Source organism: Diaphorina citri, unplaced genomic scaffold (assembly GCF_000475195.1).
Source record: "Diaphorina citri unplaced genomic scaffold, Diaci psyllid genome assembly version 1.1 scaffold1, whole genome shotgun sequence".
NCBI lineage: Eukaryota > Metazoa > Arthropoda > Insecta > Hemiptera > Psyllidae > Diaphorina > Diaphorina citri.
In genome coordinates this window covers 607,690-632,449 of record NW_007377440.1, presented here as the reverse complement: position 1 = coordinate 632,449, position 24,760 = coordinate 607,690, and the positions used below count along the sequence as shown (strand labels likewise).

Sequence of the window (24,760 nt, the reverse complement as noted above, 5' to 3'; positions counted from 1 at the left end):
TAGTGCTCATATTTATCCCTTCAAGACCAATGACTTCATTTTTGGGGCAATTAAAATAAATAAATCAATGGCTAAATTTAACCCCATTTTTTAAACAAATCAACCAATCAGAATGTCTATTTGAAAAATCTGTAATTAGATTTCCATATCCACAACTCCAGAAAAGTCATTTCCTTTTTACATTTTTTATGTACTTATGGAGTATGAAATAAGTATTTTGCAGGGGGGGGTCTTTATTTTTTAATGTACTCAGTTGTATTTTTCTTGAATCTACAGGGCAAACTACAAAACTTTGGCTACCATTTTTATTATTTTCTGTTGTCATATTTAATTAAATAATTGTGAACAAGGAGTATTGAAAGTTTGAAAACCTATGTAAAGAACCATCCACCTATGATGGGTAATTGAGGTGAATGTAGTGGTACCTCCTAAGGTACAAGGTACATATTAAAACTGGGACATTAATGTAAGGAAAACAAAAATTGTACTCACTTTTTAACAATGGTAAATCACCAATAAAGGCTGAGTTTTCATCTACATTGGTGCCCTGGAACAAAGGAAAAACAACAAAAGTTAAGTACAGATTTATAATTTAATTGAATAATTTTCTACAAGGAGTTTTGACAGTTTGAATAACTATGGGCCATCTACTATATCTGTACATATTTTAGCTCTGTTTAATTTGAGATATCTTTAATTTAGAAAATAACTTTATTAAAATAGGTACTAAACCAGCAAACACACATAAAAACATTTGAATAAAAGAGCCAGTGTACTAAAACAGCAAATAATAAGAAACCTAAGTCAACAAGTTGAACTTGAGATGAAGAAAGGAGTTTCTATGGATATATAATTCACAACAAAAATATTAAAATGAATTTGTACAGAGGATAACACTTGGTGAAGAAGATGGTACTAAAGATGAGATAATTTTAATACTGATTTATAGAGATATATCTCTAGATGTAGGATTATAATCAAAGTAAATGTGTACTAGGTAATCAAGAACATCAGAATTTTTCTGAATTTTATTACTTAGTTTAGATTTGTTGAGGTTTCATATAACTTGATCATTACTTCAAAAAAGTCTTTACTAACAGTGAGAAAAGCCAAAGAATTGTCAAAAAAAAAAAAACATTTGAGCTCTAAAATTTTAGAAGACAGATTTTTATTGAAATAGAAAGGCAAAGGTGTGAATATAAGAAAAAAGTGTTATGTGTTACTATCTGAGATAAGACATTTCTAAGAGTCTCAAATTTACTAGCTTCCTTTTTTTCTTTTAAAAAGTAAGATAAACACTTCTACTTGAAAAATACTCTAAAACTACTAGGTATTTTACCTGTCTGGGACTGCATAGTAACACAGATAGACCAGGCCTACGGGCTTCAATTTTGCATTTCTTTTGACGGGCTAAATGTTTGGCTAGCATAGTAACTTTGTTTTTGCAACTGTATTTTGTTTAAAACTTTCTAACCCAATTTCAAAACAAAAATATGGGGAACTCCAAAATGAGAATAATTTTCTGAACTTTTCTACTAGAAATAAGAATTGAAAGTCACCAAATTTTCCAATTTTTTGCATATTTTTTTCCCTTTGCTATCTAATTTGTTTACAAAATGAAAATTTGAATTTCCCCGCCATTCTATCGATTATTTGAATCGATATAGATTAGGACGCGTTCACACGGTCACTCAAAGGGGGAGGACATTTTTACTTTCCATTACACTAAATATGGGGAACCTCTATGTTCAAATTTTAAGTATTTTGATATTATTATTATCATCTTTAGGTACATAGGTGCTTGAATGAAGAATTTTCCCCTTTGTGAAAAGGATAGGTTATGTTAATTACCTGCTTGACTTCTACAGTTAGTTTTCCTACCTATCTACGCATAGGTAGGTACCTAATGGTGTCCGTACCACAGTCTGTGAAAAGACTAGAAGTTCAATAATTATTAATTAATAATATTATGAATAAGGAAATAATTAATAACAATCTTTGTAGGTGCTTGGATAATAAGTTTTCTTTTGTTAGAGGAGATGGCATGATTTCATAATACCTATTGGTTCCATGGCATACTATTATCTAACTTCTTCAGTGCCTAGGAACTTGTTCAGTAGCGTAGCCAAAGTGACCAAAATAGGATTCTATCCGGGTAGAATCCACTTAGAATCCGGGTAGAAAAGAAGTTAGGATCGGATTACCCTATCCAGAACCCGGATTCTATCCCGAATCTAAGTGGGTAGAAACCGGATACATAAATTAATCCGGACTCTAATGGGGTTGGGATAATTTGGTTACTAGAGAGGTACCTACTTCTTTTGGGCCCCGCAAGATCCTTTCAAGTTGCATTTAATCTGAACAACCTGGTTATACTGCTGCAACTTTGTCGCAAAAGCTTATGCAACTCAAGTGTGACCACACTCTAAAATACCTAGATTTCTAGGTCAATTCCATTAGTGACCGCGGGAGCGCTCCGCCCCGCCAAGTAATAAATGCGGAAGTTACCAAGTTTAGTGTATCAGTTATTATACTTCATTATTAATTTATATTTATTAAAGTAAAATTTAATTTTAAATGATTAATTACTTTACGTATATGACGTTGTTACATTTTTTTCAACTTCCAATGTAGAAATAGGATCAGTGTTAGGAACTCTAGACAACTTTCTTGTTTCTTGATTAATTTAAGAAACTTGACTTGATAAACCGTTAAGTGTTTATTGTGTCTATGCACTGTTCACGAGAATGCTGTTCGGTTGTCATTCTAATGTTCGACGCAATTACGTGTAATTTGTAATGGTGTAGGTGGCTACCTCAAAAACTATTGATAAGTATACGTAGGTATAGATATGTTACAGGCCATGTTGATCCTTAGTCTACTATGTCTCAAACGCTCAGACAATGTTGTTTTGAAAATATTTCCAGATGACATACCTAATCGAGCAAAATCGAAACACGAGAACAAAGGAAAGGGTTTTTTTTTTCCTTTTTTAAAAGGTTGGACAGAGGGAACTGTAACTGCTAAGGTTATATCGTCCCGAAATCGAAAAGAGAAGGAAGACAAGACAGGAAAAAACCAGCCTTTCCGAGAACGAACATTATCCCATCAGGAGAAAATCCGCCCAGGGTGGGAATCGAACCCGCGGCCTAGTGCTTACAAAGCACACGCGCTACCAACCAAGCTACCTTCTATGATGTGTTTGTTATTGGCGGATACGTAAATGTTAAAATACCTATGAGCATAAAATCTCGATGCAAACTAGGAAATGAAATTCCTGTTATATTTGAAATTAATAAAAAAGTAGGCACTTATAAGGTTAGGTACCATTAAGCAGATATCAAAAGAATGTTATGACATAACACAAGAAAAAAGAACCGTTATTCGTCATAATATTTATCTAGGTATTTATACATGGAAATTTTCCGACCAACACCCACAATAGTCTTGTTTTCTTTCCGACCACAACAACTTGTCTTGCTTGAAAGGCATAGAAACATTTGAAAATAGGTAGATAAAATGATATGACGGTCTACCTATTTTTTTTATATGTATATATATTTTATTTATTATATAAAAAGAAATTATATGTCCAACATAAAAGTAAGTGTGGTCAAGTGAAAATACCTCCTGTGCTTTTATGAAATTGTCAGTTGAGAATATTTGGACGGGGGATTAAAAAAGAATGAGGACGGAAAAAAATCCTCTGAACCTGAACACATACCTACTCTTCATAGAACATTCTTCAAGTTGCTTGAAACATCAGATATTTTTAACCCATATTTCTGCAAATTTTGCCTAATAATACCGGTGGTTAAATGGAAGAGCTCCTTCAGAAGGATTTTAACACTTTAAATAAAACGGTTGAAAAAAATCCTTTGATTTATTGAACAAAGGAAGTGAGAGTTCTGATTTTATTTGATGTACCTTGCCACTTTGACACCACGTGACAACGTGACATTGATGCAAGTATTTTTAAGGGTTAAAATATTAGATACAAGAATGTCATAATACATATCACATTACCTCCGCTTTCCAAGTTTCTCCCATCCTAAGCATTACCCCATCACTCTTTTGACGGGATGAAAGAATTTTGTACCAAACAGACGCTTTTCCAGCATGGGATTCAATGAATGAATGGGAAAATAAAGCCTGGGGGAACGTAAGGTAGAACCGTCTACGTTTACAACTGTGTAAAATTACGTCAATCTTACGTAAAGTTTGCGGGATAAAAAGTTGCAATCTTTAAGAAATACCTTTACCTTTTTTACATTGTAAAATGGCCACATCCACCAAATAAATCTCAAATTAGTGGATGTGCCATATCCATCATTAGTACTTCGGCACCGTTGTGTTAAAGGATGCAGAGTAAAAAGTTACAATGCTGAAGAAATTCTTTTTTGCATTGTGAAATGGTCACATCCACCAAATAAATCTCAAATTAGTGGATGTGCCACACGCACCCTTACTTGGTATGACTAGTATCCTGAGAGTATTATTTAAATGGGCTCAACTCTTATTTTGGTAGTGTACAAAATACCCAAGTATGAGTAGCTAGTTACGAATTTTATTTTTACCCGTTGTTATTGAATGTAAGAAAGTTTTATACCTACATCACAACTTTAATTAGGTTCCTGAACACATCACAGGTCTCTAGCTCTTGTGGTCACACAACAGTCAACACTAACACTACACGTTTTATCTTCGCCTTACCTAGTTACCTGCTCATTAGATGAAGGCAGTATTGTGTTAAAGTTATTGTTAATGGGAAACGTAAAATATAACTGTGAAATAATACAAAATAACTTAATAATTAGGTACACATTAATACAAAAAACCCAGTATAATAACAATAATTACCTACTTATAAAGTTAAGAGAAAATAAACCTAGGTGACAATTGAATAAAAAGCAAGTCAATTATATGAATGCAATTTAATGACATAGTAAGGTAATAGAAAAATCGGCGCCCTTTTACTACGAGTGGATATGAATTTTGTATTGATCTTGGTTTTATGGATGGAGGGAGAAATGGATAAATACGAGTAGGTATTAGGGGTAGTACTTTGGAATTTAGGAGTGAATTTTTAATGGTTAAAAAAAGGACACTAGAAGAAGGGCAATGGAAAAAAAAGGAGCTATGATTATGAAGCCAACAAAATTTCAATTGATAAAGATCTGGTCGGGATTTCAAAGGAACGTTTCTCCAATAATAGTTACCGCGTTTAATCGTAAATACCACTTTATTTACGCATAATCGATAATAACATTTACCTACATACTCTATAGATCTCATTTGGACTTTTAGAGTTCCCAAAAATGTTACCATCGCAGAAATCAAGCACGAACAGTTCATTGAAGTAAAAGGGCATGGCGCAATATTGTCGATTTCAAAAACCTGAATGACAAAATAATTCCGCTCAATGGATTTCTGTATGATTAGCTAATACCTCTTACTTCTGCTCGGATTTAATAGAAAAATAACGCCCTGACAAACAAGATAATGGCTAATATGTCAAGGGTCTCGAGTCTTTGAAACAAGGTGCTGGTGAGTCTTATACAAGGTGGAAGAGGAAAATGCAATAACTAATCTAATGCTCTAAGCCTTTTGTCAAATTAGGTGTTTGTGATGCTATAATTACTAAAAAAATAGGCACACATGACTTCATGCAATACTTTCAATACAGCTTCTAAAATTACATGCAAATAAATCAAAATCACCGATACCAAAAGAGGCAAAAAAAAAAAAGGGAAAAGTAAAACAAGGCATTTGATCAAAAGAAAAGATAGAATAACTAGTGTAAGTATTCCAACGAAAAAATGGGACTTGGTTAAGTTCAACTTAACTGTAGTTAACTTAAAATTGACTAGTATATTATACGTACTTTATAGTAAGGTGACGAGAGATCTACAATGAACTGATGGGTGGGTTCGGCTTTCACATATGTCTCATCCGTCTATAATAAAACACGTATAGCATTAGTCAAGTATTAAGCTAAGCACAAAGGGTTAATGGGTGATCAAACATAAAGAGAGCAGTAAGGGGTTAAAAAGGTGCTCAAAAGCTAGCAATAAGAGTGTTGGACAGATTGGTGGAACTGACACTCAGAAGGGTTAAGTCAAGTAATGCACAAGGGAAAACTAAAGGGTAAGTAGGTACCTATCTGTACGAAAAATGATAAACATTTTATTGAAACACAAATAGGTACTACCTATACAAGGTAACATTAAAGACTATAATAGGCCACGAAGTATACAGAGAAATTTTTATCATAAGGAAATGCAAAGGGCTAGAAAATCTATACTGTTCAGCAACACATCATTCCACCCTGTAAGGGAAAAACATTATAAAAAACATTGTTTAAAAAATCCCCATAAATACATACGTATAATACAACAAAAATGAATGGAATATTTCACACCTCTCTGTTAAATAAAAAATATTAAGGGTGTTTTTTTCCGAATTCTTTATTCAAATAATAATTAGCATTATTTTCATTCCTTGTAACATATTTTCTGATAATAATGCACCTCACACGAGGTTGTTTGTAAAAAAGGGCTTTTATTTGAACACATGTAGATTTTTCAACCACCTCTTAGAACTAGGTACTAATGTTTGAGCTTTGGATTAAACCATCAATGTTGACAATACCAGTTTGCCCTAAGAAGTCCATTAGAGTGCTAAGTAGCGAGATTTTTATTTACGAGTAATCTTTAATCTAATCAGGCTCTTTTTCAAATATTAAAATAGACCTAGGAACTCACACCCACAAGGAAAAATCCTCAAGAGCTATACCAATTTGTTATAGGTCCTGATGATTTGGTCATATTGGTAAGTCTAATAGAAATGTTCAGCCCTTAGTTCGATCAAGGCCCTTGGAAAAAGAAGTATCAAAACTTTGAAAGTATCTACGAATGTAAGGAAATTTGGGAAACATATTATTTCTCTATCGATTATATTTAATTTTTAATTATAATATTTTTATTTTTCAATGTAAATATTTTTAAAATATCTTGAGCACATCGGAGTAAAACATAGGTACGTATTTTGTACAAAGGATCTTTTTCTTACGAGAAATACCAATAGCAAGAACAGAGTGCTACATTTTTAAAATATCAGGAAAGTAAACTTTCAAGAATTTCCCTTGCTGTATCTCAGCTTAAAGAAAAGCTGGGAAATCTTTAAGTCTGCTCCGTTATTAACAATATTATCATCATTATAAATGATTTTATACGTAAGCGAGATTTTGAAAATAAAATGTAAATAATTTGAAGAATGTATAAAATAAAATAGCGAACAAGATGATGTTAACCTTTATGAGTTCAATTGCCTACCACGATGTCAGTAAAGGGAGGCAGAGAGGAATGTGTGACATAGGAAGCACTACAGATTGATAGATAGGTGTCTGAAAATTTCTTGAACAAATAGGAATGTGAACTCTTTCGTACACTTCTTCATTCGTGGTAAGAAAACTCATAGCTAGTAGACTAGATTTGGCAATTGGTTTGACTATTCAAGGTTTGAAGAAAAAGGTCTATTTTCCTCAATTTGTGAGAAAATCCTATAAGATCTAAACCTAACTTTTCTTTCCCTCATGTTTGAGAAAGTTCACACAAATAAAGGGTTAAATACGACGCTGGTATTTTGTGCTCACTTAATTTTTTGGGTTTTTCTATGCGTCGTCATCAAATCCCTTTTATAAAAACATGAAAAGTTTGAAAATATCTAATTCCTTAGGAGGGGGAGTGTTAAATATGCGAGCAATACTGGCATATTTTGAAGAACAATAAAGTCCAGAACAAGAGTCGCGAGTCGGGTAAATAATGCCAGATTGGAGAAAAATCTGGTACTTCTGATCTCCGTGGCTTTTTGTTCAATTTGCGGTTTTCGTTGGAATTTTGCGAACCTTCGTTGCTTTTTAGGACTCTTTAAAAATTCGCATGACCTACCTCTTGATCGCATTCACGGGTACTCTGTGAAATGTTGAATATAATATTATCCTGACCTATTTATAGGTAATTTTAATTTTAGATCCCTGTTTATTGATTTGGCTATAAATGGGCTTACCTGTCCATCATCGACTACAGAAGACAGCGCGTTGTGTAAAGCTAGAGGGTCGTCAATACTGGGATGTACTAACACGTCCGACCTTCGGACCCCGTATTCACTCCTTCTATTGCTTTCATACGTGTACATGTTGCTCTGAAAATAATAAAAACAAAAGTTCATTATGCACAAGGATGAAAAAAGGACTCAACTTATTTGAAGTAATGGAAAGGATGCATGAGATTCCCTCAATACCTTCTATCAAAACCCGGGCACAGGATTATTGTCTATAGACAGTTGATTATTTTTTTACGACAGAACAGGTAGAAACTTTAGTAAGTTGTACAAAGTACTTGTGTCATTGAGTCTTATTCAAATTTTTCCAGAGACCTACTGATTAACTAGGTACCTCTAAACATTATCCAGAATTCTGAAATATTATTTCTAAAATCAACTCTTTTTATAAAAGTCAACGGTTTCAAATTCCTCAAAAGCACATGCCTATCAAATCAGTAAATGACATTACAATTAAAACTATCGTACGTATAGGAAGTTGAGAAAACAGTAATTCCTAGTGATTATTAGTGATTTCCAAGTCAATCCAAACTCGTCACGTTCAGAGTAAAGTGCTCCGTGCATATTTACAAGTACTTTACTGCATGTTTTAAAAGCTGTCATTGAAATCACCATAGTGTTACACAACTTGCAGATTTCTAATTACTAAGAATGACACTTAAATACTCCTAGTAAGTTGTCAGTAATGTATTGAGAACCTCTTCAGTGTATATCCTCCTGCATTTAGTTCGGTTTGAAACTCGTACCCGAACAGAATAAACTAAAGAATGGGAAAGTGGTGGAACTATCCTTTGAATAAGGAATCTATACTATGCTATCATTAGAAGAGTTCAGTACCTCTTATTTTGCAAAGATTTATGGGAAATACCCATGTTTACTTCTGTGCCCGAATTTTATTTTATAAGACATCAGTCATAGCTTTATTAAATCCTAGTTTTGATAATAACCAAACTGCGTGTAGGGATTCTATTTAGATACATACCTACATACTTTGAATAGGATAGCATGGAAGAGGACACAAGTGCTAATCTATTTCTGCATAAGATAGGTAGGAGAAAATGAAAGGTAGATAATTATGATGAAAACCATGTCAGTAATTCGAAAATAAACTATTCAAACCAGAATATTTCAAATGACCTGGTTTATTTTTAGGGTACAGTCCCGGAATTCCATAGTTATATAATTTTGCAGTCATTAGTTTTCTAAAGAGTTAGGTAATCGGAATGTATTGTTTTCTAATGTATTTCTTGTGTGACTATTTTCATAATTACTTATGTGTTTTTCTTTGTGGTAACTAGAAAATAAATAGCATCTATCCGTACTATATTATACTAATCCAAAACATCATTTCGATCTTTATTGCGGAAAAAGAGGCAGGTCGGATTCAATCGAATTTCGAGTCACACTGTCTCATAAATAGTTTGCTTTGGGTTTAGTTTGTTGGTCTGTACCTATGTTTTCTAATTGGCTGAAAATCATTTCCAAGATTTTATTCAAGAAATGATCTCACCAGCCTAGAGTCCGTTTGGAATTCCACACAAATCCTAACACTATCATTTATGACTAATATAGGATAGGCTCGTTTTTATACAAATTTAATATTTCCTTAGCAAGCAATTTTTCAATACACTTCTTCCGCTATCTACCTGCTACACTTGATACAGTTTGAGTTTAAAGTTTACCATTCATATTTATTAGTATAGGTAAAAGAACAACGTCTTCACTTGACTAGGAACTTTGGAAACTGTAAGTAATTTTATTTTACAAGAGATAAACAACATTCTTTTCACAGGAAAAACTTCCTACAAGATAGCCCATGTTATTCAAAGAAAAGAAAATGTTAAAGTAAGTTTTTACAATAATAATACCTTGAAAAATAAACTTTACAACAACAAAGATACCATAGAACCTATTAATAAATCGGGTATTTACAGAATTAGAGTACCTGATCATGGGGAATATATAGGTAAAACAGCTAGACCTATCCACACTAGAATCAAAGAACATTACTCGAGTGTCAAAAATAAACATCCTGAAAAGAGTGGGTTTGCCCAATACATGTTAGATAATAATATTCCTACAACTTTGTGCGAAGTAGATGTCTTGTGTTCTAAACCTCTTAATTCCTTCAAACTGAGCCGTCGCCTTGAAAATGTCATCAGGAGATGACGAAACATGTCGGCTCCTGTAGGTTTTTTAATTTTATGATTGTTTATCTCTTGTAAAATAAAATTACTTACAGTTTCCAAAGTTCCTAGTCAAGTGAAGACGTTGTTCTTTTACCTATACTAATATGTTGCTACTTGACAGATTGACTCTCCTAGAGAAGTATTCATATTTATTTTCTTTCTAAATACTAAACTTCAAAACCTAAAAGAAATATACAGAGTGGAAGCCTAACAAGATTAAATTTCATTATAATATTGTGATGTAAAATTTCCGTTAGTGGAGTTAATTTTGAACTACTCTGTGTAAAATTATTAATCTACCTCTCCCTGATAGCTTACACAAAACTGGACCAAGATGGGTCTGAAAATTAAGATTAATTTCATCTTCTTTATAACTAGGTACGTTGTATACCCATACTTTGAAAATTATAAAGATATTTAACGAACCCGAATCGTACGAAGTTCATCCGTGTTATAGCGTCAATTAAAATAGGACTAAAGAAAGCAATCTGTTAAATAGGCAATTTGTCGTAGGGAACTATTCACAGTTCCTGTAATTTACAACATTTAAAAATACTTGAGTGTTTTTTATGGCTTAATAAAATACACTTAAAAAGCCATCAGAAATTTTATACATTTTTTTTTTTAAACAAAATATTTCGCAGTCTTTGTACATGTGCGAAAAACATTAATTACTCTGCAAAAAAAGCTTCTTTAGAGGTATTTTGCTACGTTTTTATTCGTTTCTTTACTCAGTTTGTAACGGAGTGTGGGGATTAATGACACCTTGGGTAATTTTATAGGTACCTTCTAAATAGAGGAGAAGATTATGAGGGGTTCACCTGGTTGTCTGGGATCTTGAGGAGAGGTCACTAGCGACCACATATTTTAGCATGAGTGGAGCGTGTCGCTAGTAAAATTTAATTGGGAGTTTGAACTTCTTTCTATAACCTATATTATACCTAGTAATAGACGAGACCCATCTTCTCGTCTACCGTCTACCCAAACGTAAGTGCTACCTGCAACGAACAAGACCTGCTAGTAAATGATGCGGCGATCCTTGCAGAATATTGGAAGAGGAGTATCTGACACGGTCATTGGTCAAAGCGGACACGGAAAGTAAAGTAAGTACTTACCACATGAATAGATTCGGACTCTGAGCGCCGCACATCATGCCTCTGCCCCACAGTGACGGCAGCTGCTGTCAGCTGATTGTAATGGTGAGCTGCCGCCTGGGCTGCACTCTGGTGCAGTGAATTGAGCGTCTGGGAGTAAGGGTCATTGAGATATTCCATCGTGGCTGGAGATCCTGCACTAGATGTTTGATGATGTTGATGATGATGTGTCGGAGGAAATGGCGGTGGGAAGTATGGAGGTTGGAAATCGGTTTGGTGGTGAGGGGCCATGTTGCCACCACTGGTCCCAGTGTTGGTGGGCGTGGTATTCCGGTGATGATGGTGGTGGTGGTGATGATGGGACGGGGAGAAAGGGGAGGAGCCTCCACCGCCTCCAGAGCCCATGGATGCGATCGTTCCATGACCAGTCAGCCGGTCCTGAAACAAAGGACAAAGAGATGGTTGTTTTAATATACGTACTACTGATGTCTTGTCTTGATGGAGGACTCTTTGTGAATTCCATACGAATTGTGAACTACTGGTGTACTACTGTTGGGGAACGTGCTACTGATGATCTTAATGTGACCGGTAGAAACGTGTAAAGAGAAAGATTATAGACTGTCTAACAAAATTTCCATCTCACATCAAATATGACGAAGTGGCCGTATTTAAAGTTTGACCGTTTGGGATGGGAACTTTAATTGATTCCATGAGTTGCCTGCAAATTCCACACACCTGACTCTTGTAGATCCACTGATAATTTCAGCTCGCTTCTTTTTTTTACTCACAGACTACCGTAAGCGAAGGTAATGACTGATTTGCCCTTAGTTTGTATTCAGACCGAGTATTAAATTTTATTAATGAACGCTATTAACTTTAATAAAACCAATAGATAGGTCTCTCGATTGAATGAAATCAGGTTTGAAAAAGTTTGTTTTGAAAACGTCATCTTCGGTTCTTCAAGATTTAGAGACGAGGTCCGAGCACTCTGTACAAGATATCAAGCCTTTTGGTATGAGCTTACGGTTCTTACTACAATAATGATCGAGAACTGAACAGGAGATCAATAAAAAAAAAAAAGAAAAAAAAATCGGGGAGCACCCAAAAACCAATCACCTAATAGAGCGTAGACCATGATCAGTACATAGATGTGTTGTACTTTAAGAACAAAAAACTTGTTCCCAAATTTTGCTACTTGAAATTTTTTTCCTCAAATGATTGATGCTTAGGACCGCGGACTAATGGGTCTGTTAGACGTACAGACATGTCAACTATGGGCTACCTCATACTTAGAACCCGTTAAAACTTCAATAAAATTATGCAATGAGCAATAAGCTTCCACGGGATAAACTTTTAGCAGTATTAAGATAATGGATCTCATTTCGTTGCCTCAAACGTTATACTTCTGTCTTCTGTTTACGCATCATACGAGAAATTTCATAGGCAAAAAAGTCGCGTCTCGCCGTTACGGTGTTCAAAGCTGGAGCTAATAGCGACTGTTGTCTAAAAACAGGTGTGATGTTTACTAACGAAAATAAAGTATACAGTAGGTAAGCACTGAGTATACTTAAATGTAAATTGTTTACTTCAAATCCCTTCGAAGCAATCAGAATTGAAAACGAATTTTCATATGAGCCATTGCCTTTGAATTTAGAAAGCTGAAACTCCGAATTAGACCTACGGGGGGTCACAGCGACCATGCTAATGTAGTTATTAATAGATCAACTCATACTGAAAAGGGTGTCAAAAAGAAAATGGCGTCGAATGAAAAAAAGTTATAATAAAAATAACTATATGATTGTCAAGCTGATATAGTTTCCCAGTGCCGTTTGAGGAAAATAAAATCATACAGATACATGAGTAGGATGACGGTAAACTCGTAATAATTATTATGAGTGTTAGATTTTGCACATTGCACAAGCTTGCATTCTTACTAAAGGCTGAATCACATTATATTTTATGTAAGGTTAGATTATATTTCTGAACCATATAGCCAAGTTATATGAGCTCAAGTTTATCTACATTACATAGAAGTTACCTATATGACCTATATCTACACATATCTGCAGAATAGGTTGGTACATTATAATGGTGATTAAAAAATTGTTTAAATACCTTATTTGCTTGAAACTTCCTCACTTTATTAGAAAGTTGCGCTTATACATTTCTTTCTTTCACTCGATATTATACCTGTGTAGAAAATATACAACTTGCAGTCCCAACTAAACTGAAGTAAGCTTTATAGAACTTAGAAAACTTTTAAATCATATATTTGTACGGTATAAAATAAATAGCACAATCTTTCTAGTTTTATGATTTTTCGAAAGAATCCGTTTAGACAGATTAGATCAGCAATGGTTAGTGTTGTAACTTTTATTATATTGAGAAGTATTGGTTGTAGATTGGGGCGTGATGAAAAGAGACGTAGTGGAATACAGGCATCAAAGTTAGCTATATGGCCGTTAAGTTCCATTACATACAAAAGCAAGGGTATAGAGTGAGCAGACGTTCCTATATTGGTCAAGATATTTAGGTCACATCCAAACATTCAAATCTTCCATCTTAAACATCCATCATGTGAGTTAAAAATTGTAATCAATCTCATAAATATCTTAAACCTACGAGATTATAGGTACCTATATCTCGCACTTGAGATAAGCTTTGGAGAGAAGGCAAAAAGTAATTAAACACGCATTCCTTCGCGTTAAAACTGAATAATACATATATCAATAGTAAACTACTTCTACCAATATGAGTAGTTGTAAAGTAGTATGGATGGTTTCTAGATGCCTCTGTAACAGTATCTAATCAGTAGCACTAGGAAAGGTTCTTTTTCAATGAAAATCATTTATCTTTTGGTCATTTTAGGTCTTTTTATATCGTTTTCTTTGGGGATTTTATGAATTTCATAACAAAGATTGGCTCATCGTAATCTCAAAGAAATGGTGAACTTGCCCAATTTGATTTAGCCCTGGTCGGGCTGAGTGGTACACTAAGCGAATTTTCTTATCAATTTATTTCAATTTCTGAACACTACCTTAAACGGTTTGAGAATTTCTTCAGGTTCAACAGATGCACATAACAAGGTTCCAAATAAACTCGACCAAAAAGTCCTTCGTTTAGTGAACTTTTATTGACTTGTTTCAATCGTTTTTATCAAAACTAATAAAAATATAAAAGAAAACAACATCACATGAATTAATATTCAGAATTGCATACCTATCTTGCAGTTATCAGAGACAAAATAAAACAACTCGAGATAGTATCGAGCAACATTCCAAAACACAGTTCTTCATAGCCGAATTAATCACAACGGAGCATCAACATTTTATTGGCATGACAGTAACAAACCATCAGCATCAGAGGGAAAGCGGTTACCAGATATACACAAAGTTCTACTCAAACTAAACAGACGACCCAAAGTTTTTCCAAATATGGCATTGAACCAGTGACCAGTGGTGTATCAGCACTAGTAAAGGAATATTATAAAAGAATAAAACATTTATTTTTTGGCCATAGGTATAAAAACTAATGCTTCAACTGTAAAACAGTCAAATGTTAGGATATAAAAATAGTTAAAGGGAAAATTGTCATTGTTAAAGTTTTTGGGTATAATTCAATGTTCTTTAAGTTAAGAATACTCGTAAATCTATATTTTGTGTGTTATTATAAATATCTTCCCACGTGTCGTTTATCAAGCACTTGGTACTCCCTGAGTAAACTACACCACTGGCGACACTTTAAAGATGTGTTGGTCTCTTGATGTGTCTTTCAAAAAGATTCGTACTCTGATAAAAATAATGGACAAGTAACCATACACCTATACAGGGACTGCATAACATTTGTACAAGATATCATGGTCCTTATTAATGGTAAGAAATAAGAATGTTGGGACAAAATAAGCCTTTAAATGTCCGCAAAAAAGTAGATTACTCAGTTTTTCCTTGGGAAAATTTTCTTTGAGTGACATTTTCAGAAATTGCCAACAATGAAAATAATATAAATCAACTTGGTGATTCTCGTCCTTAGCCTGAATTCTGCCCTGTCCTCTGATACGGTTTTGACATTAAATTTGCCAACTTGATTTATAAAATCAACTTGAGGTTGAACGTAATGGTCCTATCTTTTAGGTTAATTTGTGTTTTGTACGTTTTATGACAATTTTATGACAAATATAATATTATAAAATGAAATTTAGGATAAAAAAATTAGGGAGATTGTGATTTTTTGCTCCATTGATTCAAGATAGGATGATAGTGTAAAATATAATAATATTATCCTCTTTTTGTAAAGTCAGCTCCAATGTTTTAATAAAGTTTACAACCGTTTTTTTATGATTGACTAGGGAGAAGAAACTGAAATTTTATTTGATCCTAAAGATTAAATCTATAGGTACCTATAATATTTTCTAATAATAAAAAAAAAAAACTGATTTCCTTACAATCTAAACTTTAGATTACCAAATCTAAAATCATTATAAATAAAAGGGTACGTCATGGTGAAGAAAATTTCATTGGTCTAGAGAATTTTAGAGACTTTATTAAATAGGTAGGTAGGTAAAGAGCAAGATCTTAAGTAAATAGGTGTAAATAGCGTGTTGTTAGGGCACTCAAGAATGAAAACAATACAGATCTGGCATTTAGTCCTTTCCCTGGTACAAAGCAAACAACTTTTACACCCAGCTATTTCTCAGAAGCTCAACACGTCATAAGATAATCCAGTTCTAACGTCTATGAGTCATTTATATTAAATTTAATCCTTAATCCTTTTGTTGTCCTTAAGATAGCAATGTTATACGTATTTGTTATGTTATGTGTGATTAAAGATAGAGTATGAATAAATTGTAAGTGTATATTAGAACGTTAAAGGAGGGATGTTTGAGAGGTGATACTGATTTTAATAAGATAGAAAAAAGTTATCGTGACAAAATTAGGAGTGAAAATTATGACCGAATGTCTTTGGTTTTCTTCGCTAAATTTTCAATGCAATTAGCTAAAATTAAAGAGAAAGAAGCAAACATAATAACGTGCAAACGCTGCAAACCACCAAGATATTGGTACTTATAGTATACAATACCAACATGTCAAAAACACGAACGCAATCTTCGATCTCTTTGAGTCCTTATGTGACAGAAGGAGTGCCAAAGATTTTCGTGCAAGATCAAAAGACTCACGATCATCAAAGGGCTAAAGGCTAAACAGTTAAGCACCAAAGATAAATGGACTCTCAAGTTTGTTCCTTTTTTTATTTATGCAATTTGAGATAAATAATATTTATTGTTTTCACCTTTTCACAATTATTGTACCTTTTCAAGGATTTTGATTTTATTTATATATATACACACAGATTGTACGCGATTTTTCACTGTTATCAACGCTGAGAATCTTGTGAACTTGGGGGAAAACGTAAACAGATCACATCACACTAGGGAACCAGGTTCTTGATAACTTACGAGTAGTGTGTGTCTGAGTATAGTTGTGGATACAATTGAATTATCGCGTTTCCATGTAGGACAAGGAGAATAGAATGGTGGAGATAAAGTTTTCTCAGATATCTAGAGATTGTAAAATAGAAAAAATACAGAACACTTTTTATTAGAAATAAAACGTTCCAAGTTAAAGACGATGTTTATATAAAATCAGACATTGACATTTTCTTTCAAGAAAATCTTACAGGAATTTGAAAATACAGGAAGAAAGATGGAAATTAATCTCAAGGAAACTTAACAGGAAAACGTTTATCCCTGTTAGATTTGCAGCAAATTACAGCACTAGATCCGATTCTCAAGATGATAAGCTCCTGGTTAACGCTGATAGTGCATTTTATATGCAAGAGGTCAAAACAGATACTTTTGATTTCTTGTTTATTGCAAAATTATGCTATTCCCAGAGAACTGAACAGGTAGAAGATATTGAGAATGTTATACGAATACTATTTTAATATTGTCAACAAGCAACACGCAAAGCTCATGTACCTATATAAATGAACCTCTCTACCTCATATTAAGTATTATAAAATCTCAATATCCAATACAGTTACTACTTATTTGTCATTGCTATTGACAATAATAGTAAACTCTCTTGCAAACAATTTCAAATTTCTTTGGGAAAAAATAGTCTAGGATGTTCGAAATCGACTGGTACCCTAGGTAGTTTACACAATGCTACAAAGAGGCCAAGTGCTGATGAGGTACAATAAGACATTACCTACCTACTTGTTCATGGTTTTCATTTCAAGATTAGCAAAAAGCAAGAATGGTGTACTCTAGGTATATTTATGTACATACTCGTATTTTTAATGTCTGTATTTTTTCTTCTATAAAAAAGCCATAAAAGTATGCCAAAAATGTGATTGGCTATATACGAATACGTAGATTAAATAGAATCATTTATACTTTTTTGTAGGACCTACAACATTACTTGCTAAATTAATGAGCTGAACCAATAGACAGGTCCGCACGTGAATAAATTCCGAATTTGGTAGGTACCTATAAAAAAAAAAAAAAAAAAAAAAAAAAAAAAAAACTGAAAATTTGTAAGCAACAAAATTAGGAGCAGGTTCAGACATCATCTCAAGTTATGAGAGCAATTTTGGCACACATATTTGCAATGATCCCATATTCCTTCTTTGGTATCTAACTATATCAGCATAGGGTGCAGAACTTGAAGATAAGTTTATTCAATAAATAGGTACATATTAAATTTTACAACTTTAGGTAATTTGTCTGTCTAAACTATTTCGGATTAAAGCATAAAAAAGAGTTATTTTATAATATGCAGTATTTTAGTACCTACACGAGTTTGTACCTACTTTTTGTCAAAAGTTCAATGTTAAATACCTAAAATAATCTAATGAACACTTTATTACAACTACATATTTAAATGTATTTGTAATTTTTATTCGAAAATAATTGAAATTATTTATTAACACGTTTAGGATTTTTTATGAAAATTAGGATCCTTCCCCAAGTGGCTAATATTGACTGGTTTGCCTGAACAAATGACATCGTCCATTAAGCATTCCTATAAAATTCTCAAAATTCAAAACTACTTGGTATTCAACTTTTGAACAAATCCCATACATAACACAGTGGTCACGCAAGTAAAACTGAACCAGTTGCAATTTCCCATATCAATTCATTAAATCATTACTCAGGACCAAGAACAACATAGAGTACAAAAACTTCTCACATATTTGCATTGCGAACATATAAAAGTGTAACACATTGCGCTTTATAGTACGAAGTTTGAACGGTCTCATACATAGACACCTCTGTTACATAAATTAACACATACGTGATACATAATCTTTTATTTAATTAGTTTATCAACACACCAGTGGACTGTAAACACAATAATAACCCCAATGAATCAATTAATGTAAACAACAAAGTGTGATCTGGTATTGTACATACATTATACATAGGTAGACATACATAATGCATACCTACATATAAATAGTCGTACATTCTAAAATTTAATCCGCAGTCAGATAACGAAATCATAAGGGTTGGATAACTGGAGTCCCAATTATACATTATAAGTACGTTTGTACTGTTAACTGTTATCCAACAAGTTTTATGTACTAGTATAGCTATGAATAACTTGGAACCATTTCTCTAAGGGGAATGGAAATTGGAAAATAATGCTTCGTTTGCGAACCACATATTCAGCCAAGAAAAAGTATAATAAATAATTGAAGAATAGGTATTGGTGGATGTGACGGAATTACTTTTCGTTACTTGGTAAGAACCAAGCAGATTTGTAGCAAAGACAAGTAAATAGGAAATTGATGGTTAAACATGAATTAGTGGATGTGACGAAATTACTTTTCGGGAGTACGTAATGGGCACGAACCCAAAATCATAATTCCCAGAGGAAAATATGAATTTTTATACTTTCAATAATGGAAGTTTGAATCCTTGTCCTTTCATGAAAGTGTTCACTTGTTGGCGATCGAAATGACACTTCATCCAGCCCTTAATATTAACACCAAAGGAGTTGGAGATTATAAAAGTGAACCATGTAGATAAAACATGAACATGATACCCAGAACTGCAGACATGTATGTATTGTATGAAGCCCATGTCGTGATTGAAGTGATAAACGTAAATTATATATTATTTACTTTCAATTAATACAATCAGTGTAAGCTATGTATTTAGCCAGAGGTACCTTCTCGGATCTATTTCAACTAGGTGTTTTATGGGCAGTGCCCCGTTTTCTTATTTATTTACGGATTAGTATTGACTTTAATTCTATTCCTTTTCATTATTAAATATACTTATTTTACGGCGAATGTGCAGGAAAATCGTAAACATGTGGTATTTCTAAGGCCTGTAGTTTTTTAATGGCTTCCTCTGTCATTTTCATAGATAAATTATCGCATTTTTCTCCTGCTAACACTCTTAGCTATAGATAGAAATTCACATGCCAAATTCCAATACGTTCTCTTGAGAGGCTTGTATATCCATCACTCTCTAAGATACCTACTCTAGATTCCAACACTAAAACTTTACAGCATAGCAAACTGTTCCAATAGGTCGTTGCGTTAGAAAAGTTTTTACCAGAAAGGCATTCTCACTATGGCAAATACTTACTTCCATATATATATTCATGTCATACTGGCACAACGCCAGACTGCAGTCCTATATCATGTATTTGAAAATTGAAACTCTTTCTTCTATTATAAATTTTTGAACAAATTTATGAAACGCTTAATAACTGTAACGATCTTATTTAAAGTTATTAAAATGAATGTTCACTTGATTAAAATTACAAAAGCGAGAAGAAGAAAAAAATATGAATGTTTATTTTGTAAATTCTTTCTTATTGATGTTGAAAATTTATATGTAACTGTTGGTGAACATTTTACAAGGTAAATATTATTATTTATCTATTCAATTGTAATCATAATATAAAAGCGTACTCAAGGCATTTATTTGTGAGGTGTAATACTCGGTTTTTAATCTCCAAGTGTATTTTAAACCCGTGATATGTGTAATTTGCACTGGGAAAAGTAAAATAGACGAGCATAAAACTCGTGTTAGTGGATGTGCCAAAACTTCCTTCATGAAACTTTTTCTATGAAACGTTTCGCGGACAATGGGTGTCGTTCTTCAGAAACTCTAAACAACTCTACAACTATAAGTACCTATCTCATATTATTTCCTTTGTTTCTGAAAGGAAATTATTTTAATAGATATGTACCAAAAAATACAGATAAATAAATAAAACTTTTTATTTTCAATTATAAAATATCAAACCATAACTTTTCTTCAAAAGAAAGGGTTCTACGTATCCTTAATTTATCAAATTTTGTAATGTTACCTTATCAAAAGTCCTATAGTCTTCGAAAATGTCTATGTTTTTCATTTGACAAAATTCCTTATAATACGCTTGTCGTTGGAGTCATTTTATCCTGTCCGATCAGCAGTGATTATTGTATGTTTTGTTGTGAGTTTCACTAGATTATATTTAGATTCAAAACATTATAACTTTTCATATTTTATTATTTTTATGCATCATAATTTGAAACACTCATGAAAATTCAAACTTTTGAAAGAGAGAAAAAAGTGGTTAAAATTCTACTAATTCAGATAAACTTTTATAAGATCTTCAAGATTCAGAAAATGTTGCATTATGAAAAAAAAAAAAAAAAAAAAAAAAAAAAAAAAAAAAAAAAAAAAAAAAAAAAAAAAAAAAAAAATGTAAATCACTAGAATTTTAAATTCGACACTAGCATAAATGTCCGTGATTATCAGTAGACACAGTGCTACTTCATTATTTTATTAAAATTAAAAAAAAAAAAAAAACAAGACCCGAAAAAAGTGAACGAAAAATAGTAAAAAAATATAGCTAAACTAAAAGTAATTAAAAGCACTTGTCGAAAATCTGACGAAAAAAATTTCGTAGCCGGCGCGCGATGTCGAAATTTTTTTACTATCAAAAAGTCACCTGGGTATCGCTCAGGATATTTGATAGATATCCTTCAGAAAGAACTACTGGCGTTATCCTTAACAGTTAAAATCACACGTGAGAAATAGAAGGCTGAGTTAGGAAGAGATATAGACCGCCCTCTTTGCTTTTCTACTGATTGTGCGCACGCATTATTTTTTTCATATTAATAGACCGTCATCAGTGATGTGTTAATTTTTATTTGCATCAGTGTCGACGCCTGATAAGATTAGGGGGAGGGGGTCACTAGCCGAGGGCTGTAAACATCTTGTCAGATAAGACGCTGGGTCACCCGGAAGCTCACAGGTCACTGATCAAACACCTAACCGGTTCCGAACAGTTTTCACTATTAAGATCATTGTTATGACTATTTGGTTTCAACTGAAAGATATTGTCATTTTTAGGATGAAAAGAGAGCCCTAGACAGTTGATTGATCATTCATTGAAGTTTCTACAGTCTTTCGTAAGCCTATGCAAAACTCAAAAAAAAAAAAAAAAAAAAAAAAAAAAAAAATCAATATCATTTGTGTATATGTTTTGTTGGCAGTTCATTTTGCGAGCAATAGTCAGTAAAATCCAGAAAAGAAAGGCAAATCAAAAGATAGTTAGGTTTTGAAGTAATTTGGTGACTCACCTATAAAACCTAATGTAGGTACTGATTCGAAATAATATCTCCTTAAAAAGAGTGTTGTCATTAGTAGCTAATATAATCTCATTCAAAGCTAGTCCTTTTTTATGAGGACTAATTATAATTTGATACTTCTGTCATTATATCTATTTACCTATATTTTTTTCTCAACATCCAGTTTTTCACTAAAGTCAAAATAAAGGACAAATTAATGTTTATTTTATTTACCTGTAATGTAGACATTACTTAGGTAGATATAATTATGTAGATAGATAGAAATAACGACAGGTTGACAGGTATATTTTTTCTTCGTTTATTATATTTTTTCATTTTTTGAGATCTTTATTGTAAGCAAAAAATGTCAGAGTGTGCATAAAGCTACCTCACCAAGAAGATGAAATGCCGAGCTTTCTGTCCAAATTTTTCTCGCAAATTTGTCTTCCAAAACTATAATCTAAAATTAGCACACAAGTTTGAAGTTGATGAGTGATAATTGATTGATTCTGTCTTCGTCTTTATTTATTTTTATAAAGAGAAAAAAAGGACACACTTTTCAAATAGAACAAATTGAAAGTTAGGATTCTTATTTCCGACTGCATGACAGTATAGTTTGAATTTGAAATGAGAGATTGATTTATTTTTTGCAAATAAATTGAGCAGTAAGTATGTACGTACCTACGTTGTTAAAGTTTTTTGTGCCCGTTCAATTTGGTATTGAAGTTGATAGAATGAAAACAACTTTATAATGAGACATTTTTAGTAAATAATATAACAAAGACTTGATCTCAAAAGAAATCTCTATTTTAGGAAACCATTTTTTTAATCAATAAAATACGAATTGGACAAGTTGGTAAAAGTACCTAATTGTGTAAGCGTCTTTCTTTCACTGGTCTTTTCTTCCAAAAACAAGGTGACATAAATCTGTGATGTACTTACAAGACATACCTACTTCCAAATAAATCAATCTTAGTAAGAAATTTAAAGGGTTCAAACTCGTGGCAGTAGTTGTTGGTTCATTGCGCTCTTATTGTAGAAAGCTTTCTAATATCCTATTTCCTATAATTAAGTATATGTAGATGCAAAATGGACATTAATATTATAAAAGTATTTATTTATAAAATGGATTTACCCGTAAACAGATATATGTTTCCAGAGTCCCATATGTTATTTATATCTAAAATCTAACTTTATAATATCTAAATCTATTACTTGTAGGAAAAGGACTGTTAATCACACTCATTAGTGAGTAATCCCCCTTGAATTATCGAATACGAGAATAGTATAGTTTACAAGACATCATTCTAATTTTAAGTTTTAAAATTTTCTCGATTTCTCAAACTCCAAACATGTTATCATCGCTACGTTTTGGAACTGAAGAGATAAAGCTTTTGATTAAGCTGTATTAAGCTCACTTGGAAATGTTCAAACAGTGCTGTAAAAGTCAACTGGTGGCTCTAAAGGAAACTTGATGGGCTGGATAAACTAATACATGAATCTACACTTTTCATTGAGATGTTGAGAACTCTATAAAACTTTCATACTGGGGATACTCCATAACTCAACTGCATCCCAATCAACTTTTATTGTCCACTTTAGAAGTTACGTAGAGCTTCTTGCAGGCTTAGACCGCTCCCATCTTTCACAGACCACAGATTATGTGGAAGGAATCTAGGTAGTATTTAAGGTGTCAACAGTAATTGTATAATTGCAGCTGTTTATGTTCCAAGCTTTAATCTATTTTACGCTCCAGAGAACTCTCTCTCTCCGTCCCTCTTCCTCTCTCTCGCAGGACAACCTTGAGCCCTTGAGCGATAAAAATGCCTCCAGCAATAACTTTTCTTCGTAAGTTTTTCTTCTACCGTCGTATTAGCACGTTGTTGAGTTTAATAATTAGCCAATTACGCATTTTGAAATACAGGAATCATATTTGATCTGAGAGTACTTAAAATCAGCCAGAGTAGTGAATGAAATTGAATCTTGAACGAATTTACTGTTAGAAAACAGAGTGAAGAATTTACAGCTAAAATCCTGTAAGAATACCCAAAATTGCTCCAATTTATCAGTGGTAGTATCATTACAACAATAATACCTACATTTCCAGCACATTCCCATTACAGCTGCGATGCTCACACCTTCAAAGTCCCCCTGTAAGCTAGTCTCATCGTCTCAAGTCTTAACTGATTTATCATAAAACTTCAACGATTATTTATAACACCTCGTACTCAGTGATCAGAGTTGGGACTTGGAGATTTTTAATGACTTTTTTTTTACTTTCGTATCGCTCATAGATCCTGATGTGTGGACTTGGACTGGGAGAAAGTGCACCTTGGCAAAAAAAGTTTAAATTAAATCCGGGGCTATTTAGTGTTCAGCTCTAGTAAAGCCAAGTGGGCGGGCTTGATAGGTCTCTCCGCTCCCAGATTTTTTTAACCCGTGACTCTGTCGAAGATAAGTTGGTAGCTAACATGTAAACAAAGTTAATCCCCTGTTTCACAATCTGATGGTTGAGTTAAATGGAGGATTTAACATCCAGACCAAAGTAAGAGAGAACTAAACAAAGGTTTCTGGTGAGCTGTTGGTTATTTACCCATTGGCTCACGATTGATTACCCATAGTAAAGCGATTGTAAACCGATCATGTAAGTCAATCTTGAGCACAACTTTGGTCTTTATGTACGAGGGGAGGGGTAAGGAATAAAGGCTCTCATGGGTCAAGGACTGATGCTCATTCTTCAAATAAATAAAACCACTGGTTGGGTGGAAGAGCTCCTTC

At 33.1% G+C, this 24,760-nt stretch overlaps 1 protein-coding gene across 3 annotated transcripts in view; it reads right to left on the bottom strand.

Annotated features, from left to right (window-relative positions):
- The window catches only part of LOC103505433 (transcription factor AP-2-epsilon), a 51,969-nt gene that overhangs the window by 14,385 nt on the left and 12,824 nt on the right, over positions 1-24,760 (bottom strand). For 2 of the 3 annotated variants that reach the window (XM_026820966.1, XM_026821002.1), the window contains exons 2-4: positions 11,426-11,842; positions 8,068-8,202; positions 493-547 (exon numbers count right to left, since the gene is read on the bottom strand). In XM_026820966.1, coding sequence (XP_026676767.1) covers positions 493-547; positions 8,068-8,202; positions 11,426-11,842 — 607 coding nt within the window. Of the gene's footprint in view, positions 1-492; positions 548-5,884; positions 5,957-8,067; positions 8,203-11,425; positions 11,843-24,760 lie in introns of all 3 variants that reach the window. The other variant, XM_026820930.1, reaches the window with a different exon arrangement.